Below are 26,701 nucleotides of genomic sequence, written 5' to 3'. Positions count from 1 at the left end.
ACACATCCAGGGATATTGTCTGGTCCCATGGAAGCTGTATTCCTGGCCTTGGACAATGCAGCTTTAACCTGTGCTGCAGTAATGCTGGGTGCCTGGCATTCTTCCAGTATTGTGATTTGTCCTTTAGGGGGGAGAGAGAGGTAAAGCTGGCAATGAATCTGTCAGCCAGTATGCTGGCAATATCTACTGGCTCAGTATGGGAGGTACCACTATGCAGTAACTTAGAGCAAACCTGGGTATTGCCGTGGAGATTCTTGCTATAACTATAGAAGGCTTTGTGGTTGTTTTTAGTGTCTGCCAGAATTCTGCCTTCATAGCTAGCTTTAGAGGTTTTAATGAGGGATCTCAACTTTTTGTTGAGGCTAATAAGGGAGTTTTTCCAGTCTTGGGACTTCACCTTTTTCTGCAACAGTTTCTTCCTTCTGTTGTAGAGTTTATTAATGGCAGGGGACCACCAGATTGGCTTCCTTTTTTTAGAGGAGAGTGTCTTGGTTCTGTTGGGTATGGCTAGCTCCATGCATTTAGGTACATGTTCGTACAATGCATTGATGTATGATATGGCAGTCCTGCATCTATTTTCCATTGACATGGGTGCCGCCGTGAGGTTAGCCACCTCTGTTTTTAGGAGCCCAAAGTCAGCTTTGGAGAAGTTTTTAATGGTGGTTACCTCTGCGGGGGGGTGAGATGTGCATTTCCATGGTGATTAGTTTGTGGTCAGATCTACCAGGGAGGAATTGACTATTGGTGTAGAGCAACGGTTTCCCATGCTAGTAATAACCAGGTCAAGGATGTTGCTTCCTCTAGTGGGGGTAAGAATGAGCTGGTCCAGGCCACTGGACTTGATGAATTCCAGGAAGCGTTGGGCCAGTGTGTTGGTGCATGAGTAGTTTTCCCAGTTGATGGAGGGGTAACTGAAATCACCTAGTATGAGATTATTGGGCTGGACCCTAATAGTTTCCAGGGTGCTTAGGAACGTGGAGTGAGAGTCTTGGGTCATGGTTGGGGACCTATAGCAGGCTATGACCTGAATTGTCATCTTACCCAATGTTAGTTGTACCTGAAGTATCTCAGATGCGTTATGCTGGGCTACTAGTCTGGAGGTGTGCATATCCTTTATGAATATGGAGACACCACCGCCTTTGGAGCGTCGGTCCATGTTCTGGGACTGAAATGTGTGGAATGAGTTATAGCCTGGTAGCGCAGGGGTGCTTTCTGCTGCTTTAAACCAGGTCTCCGTTACAGCATAAATGTCGATGTTCTCCATTTTGAGTGCTTCGAGCAAGTGCATCTTGAGATTTAGAGTTCTAGCATTGAGCAGCATGACCCTCAGATTGCATTTATTTATAGCTGTTACGGTGGTAATTTATTCTTTGGAACATCGCCTAAAAAAGGCACTATAGGGGTGGCAACAGCCTTAGCCAGTATCTGGAAAACCAGGGGTGACAGATGCAGGCCATCTTTGGCAAAGCATCGAGGTGTGTCAATCATGTCATCACATCATCATCAACCCCCCTTTTCCCCATTTTTCTACATGGGGTCGTGGTATCGTGTTAACTGTTGTCAGTTCTACATGGGGTTGGGGTATCGTGTTAACTGTCGCTAGCTCTCTCGATTCAGTGCCACACTCCTGCCTTCAACACTCATGCCTGACTGTCGCAGCTCTTCTTTCACACAATCTTCCACCTCTTTACTGGATGTCCTCGCTTCTCTTACCTTCTTCCTGTCTGTCCCAAATCTTCCTCACTAGATTGTCTTCTGCTTTTCTACACATGTGCCCAAACCACCATAATCTGTTCTCTTTGTTCTTTTCTGCAACTGGAGCTACTTTGGCTTCTGCCCTTGTGTCCTCATTACTTCGTCTGTCCCACAGTGTGCATCCTTATCACCTTTCTCAGGCACTTCATTTCCATCATCTCTGGCTTCAACTGTTCTGCCTTTACTGCCAAGGTTTCTGTACCATACAGTAGCACTGGTCTCGCCACTGTCTTGTACACCTTACTTTTCAGCGTCTTAGGCATTCTTCTGTCACAGACTACATGTGATACTCTATGCCAGTTGGCTGCAGCCCCTCTGATTCTAGGTTTGACCTCTTCATTCATACTACCTTTCTCCTCAACTATTCCTCCCAGATACTTGAAGCTGTTTACCTGTTCCACTATCTTCCCTTCTATCTCTATTCTCAGCTTCTTCTGACTTCCCCAATTTGCTGCCATTACTGCCGTCTTATCTGTGCTTAGTACTTGAGTCATTGGGTCCTTGTACATAGCCTGCACTGATTCTACCAATGTTTCTTGGACTTCAAACCACCGCAGTACTGCCCAAATCAGCTTTCTTGGGACCTTGTTATATGCTTTCTCCAAGTCTAGGAATGCCCAGTTGGGAGCTCTCCTCATCTCTAGCTTCTTCTCAAGTATCTGTCTCATTGCAAACATTGGGTCAATTGTGCTGCATGCTGATCTGAATCCAAACTGCTCATCTCCCATCTTACATTCTACTACTCTGCGCATCCATTTATCAATCACCCTCTTCAGAACTTTCATGCAATGTGATAGGAGTTTGATGCCTCTGTACTGCCCACAGTTGTGGATGTGCCCTTTGTTCTTGTACACTGGCACGAGTATGCTTATTCTCCTCCAGTCATCTGGGATATGCCGTTCTCTCCACACTATTAGTACTATCAGGAGCTATTTCTCCCCCATCTCACCCAGCATCTTTATCATATCTGCTGTGACCTCATCTGAGCCTGCTGCTTCCCTGACTTCATCTTCCTTAGTGCTGTTCTTACTTCTTCTAGGTTGGGCTCCTCTTCTCTCATCGTAGGCTGTTTATGGGGCAGTGCAGCTTCTGTGGGGTTTTCTTCATTCAGAAGCTGCTGGAAATACTCCTTCAATCTGCCTTTGATGTCCTCTGGGCTGGTGAGCAGGTTGTTGCTGGCATTCCTTATGAATGGTGTCTATCTTCTTTATCTTTATGTCTTTGCCTTGCAACCTAATACAGTTTCTTTGTGCCCCTTACGGAGTCACTTTCCAGAAGTTGGTACAGTGCCTCTGATGCCCTAATTCTTTGTTATTGCAACTTCTTTCTTGGCTTCTTTGTTAGCCAACCAGTAGTCCTTCCTAGCCTGGTCAGTCTTTTCTGTCTCCCACTTCTTCCTGCACTCCTTTTTTCTTTTGATGACTTCCTGGACTTCTGCATTCCACCACCAGCTTTCCTTATGTACCTTATTTCCATACCTGGCTCGGCCACGTATCTTTTCTGTAGTCCTAACACATGCTGTTTTTAGGCGCTGTCATTCTTCAACTCCACCTATTTCCTCCTCTTCTTGGGGTGCTAGAGCCCTGAGTAATTCCTTGAACTGTTGTACTTTCTCTCCAGTCAACTTCCAGATCTTCAGCCTGGTCTCTGACCACTGCTTGAAGCTGATTGTGGCAACTAGTGGTTTATGCTGTGGGCTGACTGTTTCACTGGGGATGACTTTGCAATCATGGATTCTGCCCCAGTGCCTTTTCCTTATTAGGAAGAAGTCTACCTGAGTTGCATGTTGACTACCTTTGTATGTGATCTTGTGACTCTCTTTCTTTCTGAACCATGTGTTGGCTACTATCAAGCCATTTGCCAGAGAGAAGTCTAGAATGGCTACTACTCCTTTATTCCTGTTGCCCCACCCAAGTCGACCCAGGCAGTCCTCGTATCCTGTTCTGTCTGTCCCGATATGTGCATTCAAGTCACCCATTATCAACACTAATTCATGTTGTCCTGCGTTATCTAGTAGGTCCTGCAACTGCTGTCTGAAAGCACTCTTTTCCTCACTATCACAACCCTGCTGTGGGGCACAGGCTGAGATTATGAATACTGCCCTGTCATTACACTGCAGTCTGACCACCATGAGTCTGTCATTAATTCTGATGATATCCCTTACTGCCTTTTGAAGCCTCTCTCTCACCACAAATTCCTACACCATTTCTAGCCTGCCCTCCACCTGAGGAGTAGACTCTGGATCTCAAGCCAAGTGGCTTTGCTTCACTGCCGTTCCATCTCGTCTCCTGGATACACAGGATGTCCAGCCTCCTCCATATCATATCATCTACTTCCAAGCTGCTTCCTGTCAGCAAACCTACATTAAGTGCAGCAATTCTCAGTTCATGTTTGGCAGGTTGGTTGGTTTTATGTCCAGCTTTCGCTCAACAGAGCTATCCCAGGTAACCCATGCTGGGCAACTAGACACCAGCCAGCCAGTAGCTTATTGACCCAGGGCTGCTGGGCTTCATGGCGGGCACACACTGGTCATAGGGGGACATATACCCCTCCCACTGTTAGCACGGGTCCCTGGCGTGGATCAGAGTAGGCCGGGTCCTTAACCCACTTACCACTGGTAACTACCCATGCCCATTTTTGGGGATATTAGTCAACATGACCGAATCACCTAGAGCCATATTTTACACAATCGAGTGGCTAGCCCTGCCACAGCATGCAGTCTATAATCCGTGTTCTCCTATCTTCAGGATACTGCGCACCACAGTAGATGCCCAAAGCAGTTGGTCTGTACAACTCTTCCCCCTATAGGGCACCATGTAGAGTCTATGCTGCTGCCCACAGCTCCAGTCATTGGTGAGTTTGAGATGGAAATGCTCGGCATGTTTTTCGAACATGGGAGAAACCCCATGGAGACATAGGGAAAACATGCAAACTCCAAACAGGTATTGGGTGGAGGTCAGGATCGAACCTTGTACCTTGTGCATGGGAGGCAAAGACCTTAACCTCTAAGCCATCTGGTCTCTTCACAGTCATGTCATCCCAAGCAGACAGATACTGGATCCCCTTAGAATGACACCAGAAACTTAGCCAATTGTTGAAGTCAATTATTTTCTGCTTCTACTGCGGTATCATTCTGGGTGATGGTAGGATGCTGCTCAGGGCTACAGTCATACATGCCTGGGCCACATAATCCGAGAGCTCCTCTATGTCTCTTTTCATGTAGTCCAGGGAGGTGTGTCCCAGGTCATTCACACCTACATGGACAGTGACAGAGTCATACTTATGGAGTGACCTGAGTGCATGTGTTGTGTCAGATTCTGGCACCTGATAAACAGCTGACTGTTACATTTTCCTTATTCAACCTAGTGAGTGGGACATCAGTGTACCTCACTATCGAGAAAGCTATGATTAGTGCATTGGGCAAGCTGTTTTGCCTTAGGGGCTTAGGTTGAGGGGCACACTGTGTAGATGAGCTGTGTGTCTTGTGGTTTGTGCTGTGTTGTGGTGGTTGAATGTGTTTCTGCCTTGGAGGTCTCTGCTGTTTGGGCAGATTTCTATTGACAGTCTCCGCGAAGGAAGGATGGAAACTATAAGAATCAATCAGAGCAGCTTAGAAAAGATTGGGAAGACAGACTAGAAAAACAATTTACAAGGGAACAGTGGGAGAACATATGCATGACTCCCAAGTATGCAACAAAGTTCAGAAGGTTTAAGAGGTTTGCTTTGGCGTTTTTGCATTAAGTATTTTTATACCCCAAGGTGACTTCAAAGAATAGTTCCTCAGATAGACAGACAATGTTGGAGGTGTGATGAGGAAGAAAAGGGAACTAGGAACATGTTTTTTGGAAGTGTAATGTGTTGGCTGATTTTATAAATTCCTTACAGAGTATGCTATCAGAAATACTGGGGACCAAATGGCTGCAACTAAGGAAATTATTCTTTTGAGCTGGGATGCAGGATTTTAATTGCTTAGACATAATTTGGACTTATTAAATTTAATTCCGTTTGCTGACAGAAAAATTACTTTTAAATGGAAATAAAAAAAAAAAAAAATCAAAATCTAAGCCAACTGTATTTGAAGTACTGACTACTGTAAAAGAGATAAAAGCACTGGAAGAGAGATGTCTAGAAAGGGAAGGAGCAAATTACATAGAAATAAACAGAATTTGTGGGAATAATGCATGCAGAATAATGTTCAGGAGGAGTGAGTTTTAAGGGAAGGCAGGAATTGAGCAATTTATGTAATGTTGGGCTGAATGACAATTGTTATAAAGAAAGAAAACGTATAACGTATCTATGTAAATGGAAAAAAAATGTGTGCGCCTATGTTTTAAGTGATAACTTAATAAATGTGTTAAAAAACAGTATACCAGGACAAGGCAGTACTAATATTTAATAAACTGTACTTCGTCACTGTCCATAAAACTGAAATAAAAAACTATAACTAAAAGATGACCTGACAGATAGGGTCTATATTACATGAACAAATGCTTAAAATGTAGAGTACGATATGCTCAACAGCTTTTAAGCGAACGATCTAAGCGAAACCCCAGAATGTCAAAACAAGGAGTTTCGAAAAGTTATAGTTGGCCAGCCGTCATGAAGCCAACAGCTGATGGCTAAAATGTACTGTATATCATTACAACTTCCCCCAAAACAAAACAAAAATAAAAAAACAAATCGACAAAATAAAGTAGGGGGCTGTGCCCCCCCCACACCCCCTATTTAAATATACCAACTCAGAGATCGCACCACAGTGGAGGACTGTCATAACATTAAACAGGGTGAATGTCGAAACCACTCCACAATGGAGGACTGTAAGAACGGCTAGACAGGGTGAATGTTCTGATGTCAGCCATTGGCTTCCTGACGGTTGGCCAACAACAACTTTTCAAAACTCCTTGTTTCAACATTCAGAGGTTTTGCTTAGATGAACGTTTGTTTAAAAGCTGTCGAGCATGTTGTACTCGACATTTTAAGCGTTCGTTCATCTAACAGAGACCTGACAGATATACTCTCAGGCCAGCTATCCAAGTTCTGCAATCTGTAAATGCTACCTGCTTTTATACTAAGATGCCTACCCAAATACTATGAAGTACATTGAGGCAGAACATTTACAGCCATCCCAAATACTACATATACAGATTTTCAATGTCAGACGAATTATTGACAGTAAAATGCAACAAGATCACACAAATCAGTCAACAAACTACTTGTTTACCAAAATGCCAAATATCACATTAAAATTTTTCAAAACTGAATAAAACTGTTGAGGTTTAATGTTAAATGTTGCACAAAAATTCTCACTGCATTTACTAAAACATAACCTGGTGAGCCAGTCTGGTTATGCAAAAAGGCCAAGGCATCCTTGCATTGTAAAGTAAGCTTAGACTGATCAATGGATTCATTTGAGGATAGAAAATGAAGGGGAGAGAAAGACCTATTCTTTCATAGTTAGGAGGAGAAACAGGGGAGCACTATTATTAGATCATTTCCTGGTAAACACATGGAGTGTAGCTATGGCCCAGCACCAAGGAGCAAGGGAAACAGTGGTACCTAGATACCAAGCGTGGAAGTGAACATGGAATCCATGATGCATCATTGCAAAGCATTTCTTACGGAAATTAAAGAAAAATAGAATCTTTTGCTCATATGGATAATGACTTCTGACCACCACTCCATTCTAAGGAAGCCCTTGTTCTTCAATTATTACAGCTGGTAGCTGCAAAGCTCAACTCTCAAATAATTCAGAAAATCCAACTACTAAAATGTTATGTCGAAAAATAGCTGATGAGGAAATGTGTGTTTTTCTTTTCAGCGGAAAATGAGACAGTGTCAGATAATCATGTGTGTGTATGTAGGGGAGAGAAGGGTGCTACATAAAACAAAACACAAAAGATGACCTGACAGATAGGGTCTGTATCCACTCTGTTGAACAGCTATGCAATCACCTACCTTCTAGGCATAACTCTGTTAAGAGCCATCCATAGTTTGTTGACAGTTTGCAGGATGCGTCGAGGAATACCAGGGTTCAGCAGTTTAGTCATGTTGGAAGTCAGTACTTCTGCATATGGGATAAGCTCACTAGGTGGCAAAAGTGTCAGGTGCTCCAAAATCTGTATCAGCTGTGTGTGGCTGCCTGCTACAGTTCTGAAAGCTAAGAAAACAGGAGAGAGTTAGACAAGAGGCAAGCTCACTTTTCTTACTACAGACTGTGTCTACAAGACCATTTTAGGACATCTAATGCAAATACTAAAGAAAATTTAAATTATGCGAAAACCCACAAACAAGTTTGATTGAGCTCAAAATTTACTGCTGTTCTCCCAGTATGCTCAAATAAATAAGATGCAGTAAACCTCAACTTTGAACTAATGCTACCATATATTCCTGACTGCCAACAAGAATGTGGCTGCTACAGGCCACATTAAGTCACTAAAAAAAACTTTCAGCTAGGTCTGAAATTACGAAAGAGTAAAGGAATATGTACTTAAAAATCACATTCTGTTATTCACAACTGAAATGCCAGTGACTGGGTATGATACAACTACTACAAAGATGTTGGTTAGAGGATTTTTAAACTAATCCACAGATATTTAGAAAAATGATAACTTACTGCCCCCCACCCCCAACACACACATGGACACAAATGACAGATGCATTTTGTAATTAAAAAAAAAAAAAATGTAGTCCATGATATGTTTCACTGTGGGATGACAATTCCTTCTACACAGCCGCAGTCCATATCTAGCTTATGGAGCACTTATTACACCCCATATACTATTTTGCCTTATTACGCGGTGGTACAGCGCTAGCGTTGTTACCTCTCAGCAAGAGGTTCCCCTATTCGATTCTTGGCTTGCCTTGGGAGTGCCCTTCTGTGTGGAGTCTGCATTTCCTCCCCGCGGTTGGGTAGCGTTCAAAAGACACGAGTGCGTAAATGGGCATGCCTTCGTTGAAGGTTGGGTGCAGAGCTGGCACAGCAGCGTTTCGTAAAAAAAATTTACTGCCAATCATTAGCGGACCGGAGTTCCGCTGTGGCGACCCCTTACCGGGAAAAAGCCGAAAGACAAACAACAACAACTAAGAACTACAAGATAAAGTAAATACACTATATCACTCCAAAGGCCCAGAAAGCACAATAACAACCTTAATGGATCACAATGATTAAGTATTAAAATTTAATGGGGTATAGAATCTAGCAGCTCTGTGAGGCACAGGAAAATGACAAATACCTTCAACTCCCTGCAGGAAAGAAAAACCCTTAATATGTAATGCTTTACATGGAATTATTTCTGTTATGAATTAACTGCAGTACTGAGGAAGATCACTGTGGTAATGATGGAAGAACCAAGGAAAAACGTCAAGATATTCAGTGACTGATTGCTTCGGCCACATTAGGTTACTTACAAGGCTTTTGGTGTCTGTCTATAGTTAGAATATCATAAAACAATACAAGATTTAGACTCCCCTCAAACTGTTTTTTTTTTCCTATTCATTTCAAGAGGCAGAGCAAATCCTCTGCAAGCCTACATTTTTGTGCTACTGAAATAATTTTCATAGTTATGTCTGAAATACTAAGCAAGGACATTACAATGCAGCAGGAAAATAAACTAAAACAGGAAATCATACACAGTAATTCTGAAGTCTTACTGGCACCAGTACGTTTCTCTCACATCTAAGGCTTAAATAGTACATCTGTCCCAGTGCAATGGAATTGTCTACGCTACTGCAGTCTTTTATGCTACTCATTAGCTCTTCAGAAATGCAATCTCACCACCTGCATATCATTTCCTGGAATGTCACTACTTAGTAAAGCTATGCATCCATCCATCCTCAACTCCTTTTCCCCATTTTTTGCACATGGGGTCAGGGTGTCACTTCAACAGTGACAATTATCTCAAGCCAACACTATGCATGGCCAGGTAAAACGATTACTTGCTTCTGACTTGCAAGAATGCATTCATGTAACTGCAAAAACATCTCATTAACATTCTAAAGTTTTATGTACTAATGCTATAGGCAAAGTAGAAAACCTACTCTGTTCTCACAGCAGAACACTAGTGGTGTGTACAAGTACCAAAAGCTGGTGAAAATCCCATTAAAGGTTACCCACTTGCCAACAATTCCAAGTTATTGCTTATTTTGGAAAATATGCCTGGTTTAACAATAGGGATGTTACATTTTTCTGCTTCACATGTTACCATTATGCAGCAAACTAGGAGGAAAAAGATTAGCTGTATACTTCTGGAAAGTTACAAGAAATAATACATTTAAGTTTGCTATACATGCTACAGAACCTACAACCTGTCAAAATGAAATGTATGAGTTTCCAAAGTGGGTGCTACTACTCTTGACATTTAACTTCCCAAAACTGACAGGCTATGACTCAGGAAGATCAGGAGCACACATTTATTTATTTATTTATATATACGTGCATACATGTACACATTTATTATGTTTGATTTTATTTGCTAAGTAAACCGCATACACAAAAGTGCCTCTCTTCTGGGGTGACAAAAGAACATTGCCTGGTTAAATTTGCTCACTTAAGAGTTGTGTGGTAGTGAAATGGCGTCTGAAGGAATCAAAGCCAGGACTACAGAATGAATGTAGTTAGCTGAATGCTGTACTTTAAACTGGCAGGTACACAAGAACTGATGGGATTGAAACCCATACTTTCATCTTTAAAGGCCTTTTTAAGTTTAACTTCTAAATATTATCAAATATTTTTTCAGTTTCTAATTAAGGGTAATAACATAATGGATTTAACAAACAATGGGTGGAATTCCAAAGTAGTCCTTCACTACTTGAATTCAAGTTTTGGAGTAATTAAAGGAGAAGCTATCTCCATTCTCCATGCATCACATGGGAACTCAGATTTCTGGAGCAATGGAACAAACACTGTAACATCCATGTAAATTGTAACACTGCCAATGTAGATTTACATCTAAAACAGTTTTTTACATACATTATGGTTCCATATACACACGTCTCTTCTCTGTCTCTCACTGTATGTAAATACATATTAGAAAACAGTGTAAGAAACTTCTCTGTGTGGAAGATTTTCAGTCCATATATTTCTAGTTAATCACTGTATATTAATCAGATCAGACAATAGTAGTAGAAGTAGCGAACGTAAACTCGTCAAGTCAAAAAGTAATAATAGAAAATATATAATTCTACAGCATTACTAAGTATTCGAAAGTAATCCAAGCAAGGCAGGCAGTCTGTTTCCAGTCGAAAATCCTTTATTAAGTCTGTTCGACTGGAAACAGACTGCCTGCCTTGTTTGGATTACTTTCGAATACTTAGTAATGCTGTAGAATTATATATTTTCTATTATTTTTTGACTTGACGAGTTCGCTACTTCTACTACTATTGTCTGATCTGATTAATATACAGTGATTAACTAGAAATATATGGACTGAAAATCTTCCACACAGAGAAGTTTCTTACACTGTTTTGTTTTTAGACCCACTACACTTTAGTGGATTGTTTTGAGACTTCGGGGATACCACAGAGATTACTTGTTTTTTAAATACATATTAGACATACATACACACGATTCACTGACTGAACCACTTGTTGACATACACCATCAACCTACTGAATACATCACAAACATGTCATTACTGCAGTGCATCTTACACTTTGGGTGATATAATGCTTTACTATTTATAGCACTACCTGATTTAGTAAAGTTCTATACATCAACAAAATGAGTCAATATGAAAAAAATGTTTTTGACAAGTGTCTCCCTATATAACCAATATTTAAATGCAAACAGGTCATCTCCATTGTTCAGGGAAAAATTGCTCAACAGAAAGCATCACGCATCTATCCCCTCTACACAAACTCAAAGTAAATATCACTACAGACGACATTTTTTTTCTGGCACCCAGATTTTGAAATCCTTCCAGCAAAGCTCAAAACAATCTCCTCCTTCCCTGAATTAGTTTATGAAATAAAAAATAACTATTTGAAGAAGTTACATGTAAGTGTTTTCATAACAGTAGTACAACACAAGTGATTCATCTTGTCAGCCTGGTGGCATAGATGGTTGAAGCCAAGACTACTACCCAGGCAATCACAGTTTGAGTAACTGCTCTTGTGTCTGATGGAACTTGCAGGAAAGGCTGGGCATGGTTATCCTGAGGGAACCATGCTGGCATAGCAAATCACTCTTCAAGCCTGATGGAAGCCATGATTTGGAAATATTGTCAGGATGGGAGCATGGGAGGAATAAGCAATGGCCACCCTAGGGCCCAAGTTGACATCTTATTAGCTGGACAATCCTTGCTGCTCAAGCCAGTCTCCAAAAGTGAAATCTGTTGGAAGGGTAGGGCCTTGCGTATACAACAGCATACATGTCGTCACTGGTTTCAGTTCCGTTCATCTCCCAATTGAGAAACTTCACTTCCCCTTCACAATCTACCTGTGATTGCCATTGCAGGGAGGAAACTACTTCCCATTTTCAGTAATAAAGGATGACCAATCTCCCCACTATCTTGCATACCTCTATCTTCTGTCCACCAAGAAAAAAATTATTACTGCCATCTATAATTCCGTCACTCATTTCTGCTCATCCCCTCCATCTACAGGTTGTACATACTGCAAAAAAATTTATAAATGCAGCAGTTAAATGAAACTGCTGTTTAACAAGGTTTGTCAATATGTAACAGCAAACATCAGTGGAATAAAACAGTGCCAGGAGTTGTAAAAAAAAGTTTATTCGCTCATAAAATTAAAAAGGTAAGCGCTTTCATATCTGCTTCATCAGACCTTCTACAGAAAATGAATGAGCTAGCATACCTATATATGCCAACATCAATCAGAGTGAGGCAAACAGGTTGAACCAATCACTTGAAGCATTATATTAAACCAAGCATAAATACAGCATATGCATAATAAAAAAAAACTAATAAAACAACCTATATAGGAAGCAAAATCACTCAAACATTCCTGAAAAATGTGTCAATACACTTTCAGTACTGATCTGTTTGAAGCAAATATTATAAAAATAATATAAAATAATGCAACAATATACATATAATACAGAAAAGAAATGTATATAAATAAAAAATGGATGTAATGACATTCTATATATTTTAATAACACTCAGCAGTTATCACTTTCTAAGGCTTCGTCCCTTTAGAATGGGTCTTAATGGGACTTTTTCATTAAGATCACTGCCCTGATCTGCTCTTAACCTAATCATCCAGTTGACCTCCCTCATTTCAGTGAGGTTTTTAATATCACCACCTCGAACAATGGGGTTTGTCCTGTCAATCACCATGAACTTAAACGTGTGTCTCGCATCAGTGGTCATAACATGTTTGGACAAGGCATTGTTGGCAGAAGCACAACGGATACTGCATAAATGTTCCCTAATCCTGTCTTTCAGAGGTCTATCCATCCTGCCTACATAAAATGCTTGGCAGACCTCGCAGCTGACAAAGTAGACCACATGTGGAGTCAGGTTGCGTGCATCCTAAAATTAAACCTACGTCCATTATCAGGATGTTGAAAACACCCACTACTGTCTAAAAAGTTACAAAAATTACATGCTCCACATGCCAATGTACTGGCTTCCACACTCAAACACACTAGGTTTCTGGTTATCTGGATAGCATAATAATCTTTTTAGATATTTCTTATTCTTATATAAGAATCTGGGAGTATCACCTACAAGCCTCTGGATGTTGGGGTCAGTTGTTAGTATGTTCCAATGTCTCTTAACATTCACTGTCATCCTAGTGTCAGTAGCGTAACTTAGAGGAACAGAGATATTAGTAGGTCTAATGGGAGTTGGTCTCCTACCATTGCAATCAGTGGAGTGTTCAGAGTAGTCAGTCTGGCTATGAGTAATCAGTCTGGCTACACTGGATCTAAGTGGAGGTATGCTACAAAGTATACCATCAACCTCCTTTTCTTTACAGCCTCTGTCAGTCAGCTTGACTTTTAAGCATAAGAACTCAGATTTAAAACCATCATTTGTCCCATTCAGCCTAGAGGCTCTCAACCCCTGTCCCTTAACTATATTCTTAAACACACGTGATGGATGCATGCTATCTCAATGCAACAGGGAATTCCTATAACAGGGTTTCCTATATATACCAGTGCAGAGGGAACCATCAACCTGTCTGGTTAAAAGAACATCCATCCAAAAATTCAGGTTGTGTGTCTGAATAATTCAGAGAAAATTTCAAAAAATAGGTAGAGGAGTTCAAATCTTGATGAAACTTGACTAACTCATCAGGACAGTCTGTCCAAACAAGGAACAGCTCATCCACAAATCTACGATAGAACGGGATATATTGATGAAAACTCGGCGATGAAAATATGCACTCCTCTTCCCATTCAGCCATGACCATATTGGCATAGCTATTGGGACTGGAGGTGCCAATAGCCACGCCATCTCTTTGTTGGTAATACACATCATCAAAGACAAAGACATTATTCTTGAGTACTATTCTCATACAAAGATCTATCGGGTGACACACTGAAGGATCACATGCACTGTACTTGGACAAGTATCAATTCACATAAATCAAGCCAGCCTGGATAGGAATCGACATCCAGAGTGACCAACAGGTACCTCAAATGTGTCTGTTGCATTTTAATACAGTCAAAAAGATCTCTTAAAAACTGTTTGGTGTCCCTCAGCACTACCTCATTCCTATCTAAGATTGGACGTAGGAGCTTCTCAAGAAATATAGAGAGGAGCTCCATGCTCCAACCTCAGCCAGCAACAATGGGTCTCATCGGTGATCTATGGCTATCCTTATAGATTTTTGGAAGACCCTGTATGACAGGAATCAATGGCTCATTTATCAAAAAAATAGTTATACAAGTCCAAGACTGATTATTTTATCTTATAAACAATTACTCAAGGTAGTCCTAACAGTTCTTATAAGACAGTCTGTCTTTCTTGATGACAACAGGTAATATCGATTATCACCTAACATTCCTTTCATGGAATTAAAACAGTCTGACCTGTCCATCACTACTATGGAGCCACCTTTATCAGCTGGTCTAATGGATATAGTCATGTCATTTCGTAATGTATGTAGAGCTGTCTTCTCATACTGAATAAGGTTACTATAGTGATTAGTTCTTGGGCTCTCAAAGGCTTGGTGGAAATCATTTTCTACTAATTTAGCAAATGCATTTAAAAGAGAGTGTGGATTAGGCATAAACATGCTTGGTTTCTTGAAAATATTAATGTTAGCATCATCAATATCCCCACCCCCAAACTGTATTTTCAGTGAAACATTCCGTGCAAACATCCTAACATCTAGAACAGTATCTGTCACATCTCCATGTTGCGCAGTTATAAAGGAAAGTCCCTTCCCCAGTACAATTAACTCATAGGGGGAGTCACACATCTCTTGGACAAGTTCCAAACAATCAAGTTGTGACTTGTCTCCACATCTTCTTGAGTGGTTGACTGGTATTCCTTTCCACTGGCAGTTTACTCTGTCATTCCCCTGCTCTGTGAGCAATTCCTGTTGGAATGCTGGTCCTTGCCAATGGGTAAAAGGAAAGAACCATTGCTGGACCCGGCATTTCTGGCATCCATGCTGTTAAGGCTCATCGGTGTTTTATGCTCACATCATTGCCTAGTACTACAGTTATAGCCCCTTGTAGGCCATTTACCCCATTGGTATCAGCATCACTGTTCATAGAAGAACAATTATCAGCAGACCTCTCAGTCACTGTGCTGCTAGGTTCCTTATTGCAAGATCCATTATGAGACTTAGTAGTATGAGAAAAAAACTGTAGTGTCATTCCAGGATGTTGCTCTTGTTACACCCATGGAAAATATTAGTATGCTCATTACTATTGGAAGTCTTATTGGAGGTTAATCTAGAGCTACTACTTGGAGGGATACTGTTCTTGGGCCAAGTGAAAACATTTCCCAAGTTAAAATACCTACTATCCCCCTCAATCTTAAGCCGCTTTTGCTGAAACAATTTTCTTTCAAACAGTAAAGCAGTGTCAATAAGTTTATCAACTGATGAGTCCAACCATGCCCCCAGGGAAGCAGTCATGTAGGCCATTTAGTTGCTCATTAATCTTTGTGGCAAGGGCTTCTTCTTCAGGTTTTAAAAAAGTCAATTAATAGATTCAAATAATTAAAGCTCACCTCTAAATTAAGCTTCTGACACCTTGAAAGCAGGTTTGGATACTGTTCGCCATAAGTCGGCATCACCTCAAAGTGCTGTCGCTGGGCCTGGAGTTGTTTAAGAAGATTGTACTCCAGGTCACTGACTGCTCTAACAAATGCTTCAACATCCATGCCTGGGTCACCTTCCATTTCCTGTCTGTTGACCTCCTCTTGTAACGTTAGGGGGTTGTCCTTCCTCAATAGGCATTGTGTGAGCCTATTATGTCGTTCGCCAGGCCCTCTAGCAGCATTCTGGGAATTGCAGTTCATTGAGTCATCTGAGAACCCATCAGTCATGCTCTCAGCAAGTGCAGTAAAAAATGGAAAGAATAAAAAAGAAATACACTCGTTGAGATAAATAAACCGCTGGAAATAAAAACGAAAATGTGTAGGAGCAAACACCAGCGGAATAAAACAGTGCCAGGAGTTATAAAAAAAAGTTTATTCGCTCATAAAATTAAAAAGGTAAGCGCTTTCACATCTGCTCAGAGTGAGGCAAACAGGTTGTACCAATCACTTGAAGCATTATATTAACCCAAACATAAATATAGCATATGCATAATAAAAAACAATTAAACTAATAAAACAATCTATGTAGGAAGTAAAATCACTCAAAACATTCCTGAAAAATGTGTCCATACACTTTCAGTATTGGTCCAACATTGATCTGTTTGAAGCAAATACTATAAAAATAATATAAAATAATGCAACTATATACATATATTATATAAAAGAAATGTCTATAAATAAAAAATGTATGTAACGGCATTATATATATTTTAATAACACTCAGCAGTTATCACTTTCTAAGGCTTTGTCCCTTTAGAATGGGCCTTAATGGGACCTTTTCATTAAGATCACTGCCCTGATCTGCTCTTAACCTAATCGGCCAGTCGACCTCCCTCATTTCAGTGAGGTTTCTAATATCACCACCTCGGACACCGGGGCTTTATCCTGTCAATCACCATAAACTTAAGCGAGTCAGACAGACAAAAATTACATTCTCCACATGCCAATGTACTGGCTCCATCATACTACTCTAAACACTCCACTGATTCCAATTGTAGGAGACCAACTCCCATTAGACTTACTAATCTTTGTTCCCCGAAGTTACACTACTGACACTAGGATTAAGAGACATTGGAACATACTAACAACTGACCCCAACATCCAGAGGCTTGTAGGTGACACTCCCAGATTTTTATACAAGAATAAGAAATATCTAAAAAGATTATTATGTTATCCAGATAACCAGAAACCTGGTGTGTCTGAGTGTTGAGCCAGTACATTGGCATGTGCAGCATGTCATTTTTGTAACTATGTAGACAGTAGTGGGTGTTTTCAACATCCTGATAATGGAATCAGGTTTAATTTTAAGGTCACCAAAAACCAAAAGCCGAACCAGCAGGGCAACCAATAAACAATTCCAAATAATTCGTAATGAATTCCAAGGAAGATGAACAGTTGTACTAAAATGTTAACCTTATTCTGAACTGAAACACTTTTACGAGTATGGCCTTTGGTAAGGAATGATGTTTTATATATATATTTTATATATTTTTCACTTCATATTTCTTATTTCATTTTTTAGTTTGTATATTATATAGGAAATAACATTGATCTAATACAAATATATTATTTATATTTTGTTACAATTTTTAACATCAGTGTTTTATTAAATTAAACTAAGTGGTTCCAGGTCTCTTCTGTATTAATATTTAATATTTTATATTATATTATATCACAACAATTTATTACATTTTATAAATTCTACGTACCCAAGGTGTAATAATTTTTAAACACCGTTTTTTATTATTTAAAAGACCGATCATTTGTAATTCATTTTTGTAATAACTTTTGTGATTAACGATGTGGGAGTCACATGATGCTACGAAAAGTTACTTACGCACATGACTGCTCGTTTTTAAAAATGTTCTGAAGAAGCCTGGTATTGTTACCAGGAGAAAGCGCTTAACATACAATTTTTGCTGTGGTTTCCAGTGGGTGTTTGTGACACTGTTCTTTCATTCAGTTCGGAATAAAGTTAACCTTTTAGTACAAGTGTTCATATTCCTTGGAATTCATTATGAATTATTTGGAATTGTTTATTGGTTGCCCTGCTGGTTCGGCGTTTGGTTTTTGGTGACACTGAGTACTTTTTTTGTTTGTTTTAATTTTAAGGTGCACGCAACCTGTCAGACTCCACATGTGGTCTACCTTGCCAGCTGCACGGAATGCCAAGCACTTTATCTAGGCAAGGCGGATAGTCCTCTGAAAGACAGGATTAGGGAGCATTTATACAGTATCCATTGGGCTTCTGCCAACAATGCCTTGTCCAAACATGTTATGACCACTGATGCGAGACGCTCATTTAAGTTCATGGTGATTGACAGGATAAACCCCAGTGTCTGAGGAGGTGATATTAGAAACCTTACTGAAACGAGGGAGGTCAACTGGATGATTAGGTTAAGGGCAGATCAGGGCAGTGATCTTAATGAAAAAGTTCCACTAAGACCCATTCTAAAGGGACGAAGCCTTAGAAAGTGATAACGGCTGAGTGTTATTAAAATATATATAATCCCATTACATACTTTACATTTCTTTTATAAATGTATATTGTTGCATTATTTTATATTATTTTTTATTGTACTTACTTCAAACAGATCAATGCTGGATCAGTACTGAAAATGTATTGACACATTTTTCAGGAATGTTTTTACTTCCTACATAGGTTGTTTTATTAGTTTAATCGTTTTTTTTATTATACATATGCTATACTTATGATTGGTTTAATATAATGCTTCAAGTGATTGGTTCAAACGGTTTGCCTCACTCTGATTGATGTTTTCACATATAAGCATGCTAGTTCATTCCTTTTTCTGTAGAAGGTCTGATGAAGCAGATGTGAAAGCGGTTACCTTTTTAAATTTATGAGCGAATAAACTTTTTTTATAACTCCTGGCACGGTTTTATTCTGCTGGTGTTTGCTGTAACACATTTTTTGTTTTTATTTCCAGCAGTTTATTTACCTCAACGAGTGTATTTCTTTTTTATTCTAAGGTTTGTAAATAGTTAACTCCTGGTCTCTCCTGCTTTTTGATATCATCACTGTCACTCTTGCTTTCACTTACTTGTATGCCCTGGGCTAATCCTGCAAAAGGGTTCACCTGGATCACTGTTTTCTCCAGGATAACAAATGAAAATAAAATAAACTACATAAGTAAAACACATCAAACTATCATAGTACTGTTTTTACACCTGGATTTTGTTATATTCATTTAATGGATATGAAGATCTTGCTACTTTCTGTTTTAAATACCCTGCAAAATGTTCACTTTGGTTCTTTTACTTTCTATTAAACAAGTTTTTTTAGTATATTTTGGCTACATGGTGGACCAGATGCCTGCCTTTTGTTTTTCCTTTGTTACATACTACAAATAAATTAATAAAACAAATCTGACAGAAACAGTTCGACCTGCAACGTGACTACACAGATATCATTTTTTACTTTGTCAGAGTGGAAAAAGCAAAACAATGAGATGAAATGAAAGTTATATACCTAACACAACACTAAATCTGAGTTGCCTTCTTCCATCCAGCTCAAAGGGTGGGTTATCAGATCTGAATGGATCCAACATCGGCAACCTTTTTTCAAGTTGTTGGATCCAGGGCAGAGACTCTTCCCCTTACCCATAATCCTAATCAATCTGTTAGACTTGGGTGGAAAAGACATGTGTAATTAAGTTAGTTTAGTTCCTTGCAGCCTGCACTACAAGTGATTCTAAACATTTGCAATAAACAAAAATAACCTCAGTAGTTACTTTTAGTCTGTACACTAACTTTTGAAATAAGTGTTCTGCAGCTCCAAGTGACACAATCCTAACCTTTTAAGATAATTTAGCAGCAGCACATACCTAGGCAGTTAAATAGTACAATAACCAGTAGCAGGCCGGTTCATGTACTTTACAATCTGGCCACTACACTCCTATCTTGTAAACACAAGTGCTCAACTTACCCACTTATCCTGCAAGTACAGGTGCTCAACTCTGCACATGGCTGTCAAATCCCTTCTTAGTAGAGTACAGAAGGAAATGAAATGTGCAACATCAAATACTGCTTTCTTTATGTAGTTTAACTTTTGGTCACAGCTATGTGAAAGTGGAGTTAGCGAGTTCCTGACTGTAAAATGATCATGACCTACAGACAGGCACTACTAGGTGTGGGAAGTGATGAATGTGTTAGGTGGGAGTAGGCAGTAATGGACATACTGAATGTTTTGGCACTGGAGCCAAGTATGCACATGTGAGTGTTCTTGAGTTAGGGTTAGAGTAAAGGATAGAGAAAGAGAGAGATGCTGTGCTATGCTTGGGCACTGGTATGTGTGAAGTGTTCAGTGGCACTATAAGGACAGGGGTGTGTAGTGTTGTGGCTAGGGTGTGGAAGGGTAACTAAGGAGTGTAAGGAAGCAAACCCTAACATTAGCTCTGCCCCTAACACCAACCCTACAAATTAGTTTACTACATACCCTTTCCCTAACAGTACCTCTATGCAGACAGTATCTGTTAGCAATTTAATGATCCGGAATTTTATGTTACTTCACCAACTGCAAAAGGACACTAGTTTCCTTTTGTGATCAGCATACTTTCACAGACATTTGCTTTTGTTCAGCTGTGCTATTTGACATGTCAGCATCAATGCAATGCATACTGATGCAAGTGGACATGCACTATTAGAGTAAACTACAGCTGTGTAAGAACTTACCATAACAGTAGCTGTCCTACTGATCTGTGTTGCAGTATTCCTAATCAATGGATTATCACTGATGTCCATCTGAGGTACCAAAGCTTACCTTCTCAGGATCGTATGTTCAATGTGTACGTTCAATGTGTAACCACAGCTCATAAGTGCAGGGGTATATAGGTGGCATTACAATCATATTTTCTCAGACTACCTCTAAGCCAGTGGTTTGAAGACACCTTACAGAGAGAGAGAGACTGGTCAGCTAGGAGGGATGATACATAAAGTGACAAGGAAGTCCTCTCAGTTCTAGAATGCTGTCCACAGGACAGAGAGATGCAGAAGAAAATGAATGTAGAGGGGGAAGAGGGTGAGAAGAAATACTGCAACAGTGATCAGTAGGACATCCACTCTTATGGCAAGTTCTGACATCTGTACTATGTCCTGACAGAAATCACTGCTGCAGTAACCCTAATTAATGTGCGACTCACAGAGCTGAAGGGAACGTAAGGGTTTTTGGCTTTTAAGCTTCAGAACTGTCCAAGAAGCTCAAAGACTGACCTACTAGTTCTGGACTGATAGCTCTGGACCTTGAGAAAGCATCAATCCTGTGCGGTTTACTGAAGGTGTGCACAGACCACCAGGTGGCAGCTTCCAGTATAACGCTAGCATTCACCTCTTTGTAGAAGGCCCCAGAGGGCACTACTGCCCTGGTAGAATGAGCTCGAGAGTATGAGGGCAAATACTTGCCATGTCGCAATAACAAAAAGAGTCAGTCAGTCTTAAAGACACAGTTTGCAATTGTTTGCTTAAATACTGGTTGGCCCAGTTTTGAATCCATGAAAGAGACAAACAGTTGTTCAGATTTTCTAATGGATTTGGTTTTGTCCAAATATAAATTCAACTGTATTTGAGCATCCAGAGAGTGTAGGAGCCTTTCTCCTCAATTCTGTAGGTTGGGAAAGAAAGTAGGGAGATTTAGGGCCTGATTGAATCACAGCTCATTCACTACTTTGGGCAAGAATGAAGGATTAGTCCTCACGGTCATCCTGTCCTTAAAGGATGGAACGGCCATGAGAGCCCAAAGCTCTGAAACTCTCCTAGCTGAAGTGAGAGCCAGAAGCAGAATAGTTTTCAAAGTACAGAATTTGAGATTTGCTGAGACTCCTGGTTCAAAATGAAGTAAAGTAAGCCTATCCAACATGAAATTGAGGTCACAAGGAAGATTTACAAGTATCTTTGGTGGTCTTAAGGTGCAACACACCTTAAAAGAATAACTTGACTTCAGACCTGGACATAAGTAGGGGAATTGAGGGGTAAACAAGCAGAAAAGGCTGACAGGTAGACTGATGAAACAGCAGACCAGAGCTGTATGCAACAGCCCACACAGATATTTAAGTATAGAAGGTACCTCTGATTTTTGGGGTCCTTTCCATTCCTGTAGTACCAAGAGGAAAAATTCTTCCATTTGGCTACGTAAGATTTTCAAGTGGTGAGTCTCCTGGCTTCTTGGAGAAAGTACAGTTGTGTAAAATCTTACCATAACAATAGATGTTCTTATCTTCACTGCTGCAGTATTCTTTACAATAGGGATCCTCTATCTTGGGCAGACTGACATCTGGCCAGTATACCAAAGCCTTTAGATTTTAATGGGTACTCTGTACATCAAACGTATACTGCCCAGAACATACGGCATAAAGGTGATGTCTGGACGTACCATCCTCAGAAATGAAAAGCCCCAGAAGGAATGACACTTTAAGGATATCGTCAGGTACAAGGCACATCCAGAAAGAAAAAGGACCTGGGGAGGAGGGAGTACTGCAACAGTGAACAGAAGGGACATCTACTGTTACGGTAAAATTTTACACTACTGTACTATTTCCTTCCATATCACTATTGCAACACTCTTTACAATAGGGCGAGTACAATAACTCCGGGCAAACATTGTGAGGAGGAAAGGTCAGCAGAGCTCCCTAGGAAGCTATGGAGAATGGCCCTGGCAAAACCAGCTCTGGCCCTAGAACTCATATCCAACTTATAATGCTTAGTAAAAAAAAGTATGCACAGAAGTCCAGGTAGCTGCATCAAGAATAGAATTAGTATCCAAACCACACCCCTAGTTGGCCTCAACAGAAGAAAGAAGACTCTTTCCATAAAAAAGAAAGAGATGGCTTTAGATATCCAAGAAGAAATGGTTTGCTTGATAACAGCCAAACCCAAGACCTAGGATGAAAATAAAGAAAAAGCTGTTCAGATTTACAAAAAGCTTTACTCTTATCGAAACAAAATATGTGTTGTCTATGCAAATCCAAGGTGTGCAACACCTTCTCACTAGCAGATTGCGGAGAAGGGAAAAAGGTGGCCAAATCAACAGATTAAGAGACATTAACCACCTTGGGCATAAGGGAAGGATTAGTATAAAGGAACACCCTGTCCTTATGAAAAACTTAAAAGGAACATCCACAAGGGTTTGCAACTGAGACACCCGTCTTGCAGAAGTACGGGTCAAAATAAGTACAGTCTTCCATGAACAATGCTGTACGGAAATTGAAGCAGCAGGCTCAGACGGAGCCTGAGTCAATTTTTCTACAACAAAATTAAGGTCCCCAGAAGGAGGGACAGGCTTCCTGAGAAGCCTAATGTGAAGGACACCTTTAGGAAACTGTTTGTTCCCAAATCTAGAGGCCAGAGGGGGAGTCAAAGGCATACAAGTAGAGATAGCTGATAGGTGGACCTTAACAGAAGAATATGCCAACCCAACACTGAGCAAATTATACAAATAAGATAAAACCAAAGGAACATCCACAGTAAGTGGATCCAGGTTACAAGAAAGACACCAAACAAAAAATCTCTTCCATTTGGACAAATAAGATTTTCTTGTAGTAGGGTTCCTGACCTCCTGCAGGACCCTAAGCACATCCTCAAAAAAAAAAATGTGTATGAAGATGATCAAAGCCCTATCGCCCACAATGTTCGCTAAAGACTGGACTGATGGGGAAGGATGACAGAGACCTCTTATCTTGTGAGAGTAGGTCCACTGTGTGAGGTAACTTGTGGTGATTACCCTTGGCTAAATGCAGAATAAGAGGGAACCAATGTTGTGTGCGCTAAAAGTGGGTCACCAGCAAGATTTTGGGAGCATCCTGTTTTACCTTGAACAAGACCTTCGGAATGAGAAGAAGACATAAAGAAACATCCCCTTCCAAAAAAAAAGAGAGGGTGCCCACCTTCCAGGCCAGAGGACCTGGAATCTAGTGCAAGAAAGAGGAAGATGTCTGATCAGAAAGGAGGCAAACAGATCTACTTGAGGAGTACCCGACTAGTGGACAATGTCCAAAAACACATCCCTGTGAAGCATCCACTTGTGGAACTGTGTTATGGACCTGCTCAGAGAAACTGCCACTATGTTTTGATCTCAGAGAATGTAAACTGCTTGAAGGGTCACATGATACTGCACAGCTAGATCCCAAACCTGAAAGGCTAATCTGCACAGGAGATGAGACCCCCCCAACTGTTGATATACCACATCGTGGTACTCTCTGCGAAAATTTTGAGGGGGCCCTGGAAGAAAAGGAGAATGAAAAGCCTGAACAGCTAGAAGAGAAGCTCTCATCTCTTTGACACTGATGTGGTCTTTCTTTTGTCAGAGACCAAAGATCCAGCACTTTCAGAGGACCAAAGCAGGGCCCCAATCCCATATCCAAGGCATCTGTGAAGAGTTCCTAAGAGGGGATAGGAGGTTGAAAAGGAAACTCTGGGTTTAGAGACAACTAACAAATCTACCACTGAAGTTCCAGCTTAAGGCATGGAAGAAGAGGAACTAGAAAAATCTAAAGATGGGAATGCTGAAGCCAAACTGACTTTAGAAACCACCAAAACCACCAGATTTTTCTCATTTGGAGCTTGGCCAGAGTAAGCAGAGGAATGCTGGAAGCCATGTAACCCTGAGCCCTCAGAAACTACCTGGCTGTAATGGAAGCAGTGGAAGAAGGGACTGAAGTAAAGCAATAAGAGTTAAAGCCTTGGGAGGAATTAGGAATGCCAACATTGGAACAGTCTGGAGCCTGCACCCCAGAAAAGCATGATCCAGAGAAGGAGTCATGAATGATTTTTGGAAATTTACAGTAAATCCCAGGCTTTTCAGGAGGGAAATATCAAAGTGAAGATGCTGGAGTAACATCTCTGGAGAGGAGGCCTAAATGAGCAGGTCTGTCCAGGTAAGGAAAGACCTGTATCCCTCTCAACCTGCAAAAAGCAGTCACAGGAATGAGGCATTGGGTGAAGACCCTTGGGGCATTAGAGAGACCAACGGGAAAGCACAGAACTGAAATTGCCAGGAAGAAACAAAGAAACGTAAAAACCTCCTAAAAGGAGATGAATAGGAATGTGTAGATAAGCATCCTTGAGATCCAGGGAAACTAGAAAAGCCTGAGGAAGTAGCAGAGGAAACATGGTTTGAAGGGATAGCATCCGAAAGGAAGGGACTATCAAAAAGGTGTTTAGCTGAGAAAGATCCATAATAGGTCTCCAGATGCCTTCTTTCCTGGGGACCAAGAACATTCTGGAGTATAACCCCCTTCCCCTTCTGAGGAGCTGGAACTTCTTGAAATGTTCCTTGAGCCAACAGGCCCTGAAGCACTTAAGGAAAAAAAGATCAGTTGTTCCTGAGGAGGCAAAGGAATGCCAAAAAAAGGTGGGAAGAGATTTATAAACCATGTAACAACCCTGGTGAATTATGGAAAGAACCCAGGAGTCTTGGGTGACCTTTACCCAAATCGGGACGGACAGGGAAAGACGCAGAAAAAGAGGAAAGTGTCTGAGAAGAACAGGACAGTCAGCACCTATTTTGTCAGGAAAAGGAGGCTTCTGAATAGTAGTAGTATGGTAGTCTTAGCGGGGGGGGGGGCGCTTCTACCACGATTTGTACCCCGGGGGCAGGGTGAGACTGTCTACGGAAAAGTTAGGCTTGTTAGGATAATTCCTCTGAAAACTGGGAACAAGTAAAATAAAAATATGCTTCAGCTCCTGTAAGGCCTTACCCTTTTCTTGCAGGGACTTAAACAACTTCAAAGCAGCAGCATCAAACAAATGCTTATTATCCAGAGGTGCATCCATAAGTTTAGCTTTGATATCATCAAGCAAAGATGAAGTCTGCACCATGAATACCTCCTCAAAACAGATCCAAAGCCAGCAGCCCTACATGAAACATCAGCAGTAAAATCACCAAATTCGGCTTCTTGCATTCAATGAATTACACAAATTGGCATTGATTCAAAACCAGTTGCTATTTAATGGACAAACAAACAAGATGAATAAAACAAAATCAAATAAAAGTCCCTTTAAGTTCACACGATAAGCGCTTTCGATAAAAATCTTCTTCAGATCGTAAGTTAAAATGGGACTAGCTTTCATTTTAAATAATATGTCTCAATATGATTATCCAATCCTTTTACAAAGAAACTCCAAAAACAGGATGCAGGAGACTCGACTGCTAAACCACCTCAGACTTTAATATTTGTAGATACAAAGCACACACAGCACGAACACTGAAAATAAATCTTGCTTATACCAAAACCATGAACGCCTTCCTAGTGCAAGCGTTTACGTCCAAATGGACTTCATCAGATAAACACATTGAACTGTCACATCCATTTAATATACAAAATTAAAAATATATTACCCAATCAATTGTCCGAATGTTCTTTCAAATCAACAAATCAAGCCTCAAACTAATTAATAATTCATTATGCTATGCTCTCGTGTTTAATTATCTTTAGTTCTCATAAAATTCATTATAAACTTGTTAAAAATTGTTGTTAAAACAAGTGTTTAAAAACCATTCCTTCTTTATAAATATTCCATTAAATATTATATTAATTAAATTACAATAAGTTAAAATTTTATTTGTTAAAATAATTGTTTCATTCAAAAAATAAGGTTTAAAACATTACACAGTATTTTATGTTGAGTTTGGTGCCATCTCCTGTCAAGAACATGTAAATACACTTTTTTGCTTTTTATTTTTTATTTTATACCTTG

General features: G+C 40.2%; 1 protein-coding gene across 1 annotated transcript in view; it reads right to left on the bottom strand.

The window, feature by feature from the left end:
* INTS2 (integrator complex subunit 2) overlaps positions 1 to 26,701 on the bottom strand; it is a 1,434,855-nt gene that overhangs the window by 283,207 nt on the left and 1,124,947 nt on the right. Inside the window, exon 17 of the mRNA XM_044054536.1 lies at positions 7,711 to 7,912. Coding sequence (XP_043910471.1) covers positions 7,711 to 7,912 — 202 coding nt within the window. The remainder of the gene's footprint in view (positions 1 to 7,710; positions 7,913 to 26,701) is intronic.

Source organism: Protopterus annectens, chromosome 13.part0, assembly GCF_019279795.1.
Source record: "Protopterus annectens isolate FY-2018-M chromosome 13.part0, PAN1.0, whole genome shotgun sequence".
NCBI lineage: Eukaryota > Metazoa > Chordata > Ceratodontiformes > Protopteridae > Protopterus > Protopterus annectens.
This window is presented reverse-complemented; position numbering and strand designations above follow the sequence as displayed.